The sequence below is a fragment of the Lactuca virosa genome, chromosome 4, assembly GCF_052849685.1.
Source record: "Lactuca virosa cultivar CGN04683 chromosome 4, Lactuca_virosa_CGN04683_v6, whole genome shotgun sequence".
Lineage (NCBI taxonomy): Eukaryota > Viridiplantae > Streptophyta > Magnoliopsida > Asterales > Asteraceae > Lactuca > Lactuca virosa.
In genome coordinates this window covers 375,071,278-375,073,642 of record NC_136429.1, presented here as the reverse complement: position 1 = coordinate 375,073,642, position 2,365 = coordinate 375,071,278, and the positions used below count along the sequence as shown (strand labels likewise).

At 44.2% G+C, this 2,365-nt stretch overlaps 1 protein-coding gene across 1 annotated transcript; it reads left to right on the top strand.

Annotated features, from left to right (window-relative positions):
- Window positions 1–1,237: 1,237 nt before the first annotated feature.
- LOC145106358 (uncharacterized) lies at window positions 1,238–1,600 on the top strand. Its single transcript, XM_079043357.1, has one exon. The coding sequence runs from the start codon at window positions 1,238–1,240 to the stop codon at window positions 1,598–1,600; it is 363 nt and encodes a 120-aa protein (XP_078899483.1).
- The last annotated feature ends 765 nt before the right edge of the window (window positions 1,601–2,365 follow it).

Sequence of the window (2,365 nt, the reverse complement as noted above, 5' to 3'; positions counted from 1 at the left end):
TCATAAAGAATTAAACATGAGGCAGCGACGATGGGTAGAGCTGCTAAACGACTACGAATGCGAGATCAAGTATCATCCCGGCAAGGCTAACGTGGTGGCCGATGCCTTAAGCAGAAAAGAATACTCGGGCCGCTGAGTAAAAACACTAACAATGACCATCCATTCCCACCTGTCTTCACAAATCAAGGAGGCTCAACTGGAAGCCTTAAAGTCAGAGAACACCACAAACGAAGCACTGCATGGGATTGAAAAGAATCTCGAAATCAAAGAGGACGGAGCTTACTATTTCATGAACTGGATCTGGATCCCAAAATTTGGAGGGTTCAGAGACATGGTCATGAATGAAGTGCACAAGACACGATACTGCGTCCATCCGGGTTCGGATAAGATGTACCTGGATATCAAACAACAATACTGGTGGCCAAACATGAAAGAGGAGATTGTTATCTATGTGAGCAAGTGCCTGACTTGCGCAAAGTTTAAGGTAGAATATCAGAATCCCTCCGGGTTATTACAAAAACCAGTGATACCTGAGTGGAAATGGGAACGAATAACGATGGATTTTATAACCAAATTGCCTAAATCGGCTGACAAACAGGATGCCATTTGGGTGATTGTCGATCGGCTAACTAAATTCGCCCATTTCCTACCAATAAAAGAAACATACAAATTGGGGAGCTTAACTCGGATCTACATAAAGGAGGTGGTGAGACTTCATGGAGTGTCGATATCTATCATCTCTGACCGAGATAGTAGATTCACCTCACGGTTCTGGCAGTCACTCCAGAAAGTAATGGGAACCCAACTTGATATGAGTACTGCCTACCACCCACAGACAGACGGCGAAAGTGAGAACCATTCAGACTCTAGAAGATATGCTCCGAGCTTGCGAGATAGATTTTGGCAAAGCATGGGATACCCACTTGCCACTAATCGAATTTTCCTACAACAACAGCTACCACACAAGCATTAAAGTCACTCCCTTTGAGGCCTTGTACGGTCGGAAATGCAGATCACCTCTCTGTTGGGCTGAGGTGGGAGACACCGAGCTGGCAAGAAGGCAAATACCAAACAACACTCTCACAGGACCTGAGATCATTCGGGAAACAACTGAGAAAATCATCCAAATCAGGGCACGACTCCAACCATCTCGGGATAGACAGAAGAGCTACGCAGACAAAAGATAAAAGCCACTGGAGTTCCAAGTAGGGGATCGCGTGTTGCTAAAAGTCTCTCCATGGAAAGGGATGGTACGGTTTGGAAAGCGGGGAAGCGAAATCCACGATACATCGGATCATTCGAGATTCTTGTCAGGATCGGTCTGGTAGCCTACAAGCTGAAGCTACCCTCGGAGCTCAACAACGTACACCCTGTCTTTCACGTGTCAAACCTCAAGAAGTGCCTATTGGATGAAACCATCATTGTTCCACTCAATGAGATTGAGGTGAACGAGAATCTCATGGTCGTCGAAGAACCAGTAGAAATCATGGATATGGAAGTGAAGCATACGAAGCAAAGCCACATTCCAATTGTAAAAGTACGATGGAGTGCAAAACGCGGACATGAGTTCACATGGGAACTCGAGGATCAAATGATTTAAAAGTACCCTCACCTCTTTTCTAGCCCTTAAGGATATCTCACGAAAGAATTTCGGGACGAAATTCCCTCTAACGGGGGGATGATGTCACAACTGGCATTTTAGGTCCAGCATTTCCTATCCATGTACAAGATAGTTCTTTGTGTAACGATGTGTTTAAATGTGAACCAGACTTCAATGATATATCAGTATACATATAAAACTTGAATTTAGACGAAACTCCCTCGTAAAATCTCTATACCTCATCCGATAAGCAATAATCACTTGACTTTGGGCCTTAACTCAAGTTCTCTTGGCCCAAACCCCCCCTTATGGGCCAAAAACACTTCCATTTAGTATAATTGGGCCGAGAACCTTTATTTGGGCCATATTTGGGCCGAAAACTCTTCATCAACATAGTATTGGGTCGTAAACCTCCTAATGGGCATTATTGGGCCATGAGGAATTATTTTAAGAATTAATTGGGCTACTACCCTTCATGGATCATTTATTGGGGCGAGACCCATTTTTTTGGGCCTTTAAATCGAAATCACCCGTTGGGCTTATGGTTCTCAGTTACACTTCAAACCCAAGCCCAATATACCTTTCTTCTTCCCTCTCCTATTGGGCCGATCGACCTTTATAAAAAAAAGGAGAAGCAAATGCATGGGGATGGACTCTTGGGGTGACACCTTATTATTGCATTGAAGGTATCCATGCAAGGTGTCCACCATGTATCAAAGAATTGTCCAACAAACACCTAGGCTAGTCTCTCTCTTCTCTCTCCCC

What these genes read in the sequence shown, in the direction of transcription:
- LOC145106358 (XM_079043357.1), top strand. Translation starts at nt 1,238, where the DNA reads ATGGAAAGGGATGGTACGGTTTGGAAAGCGGGGAAGCGAAATCCACGA.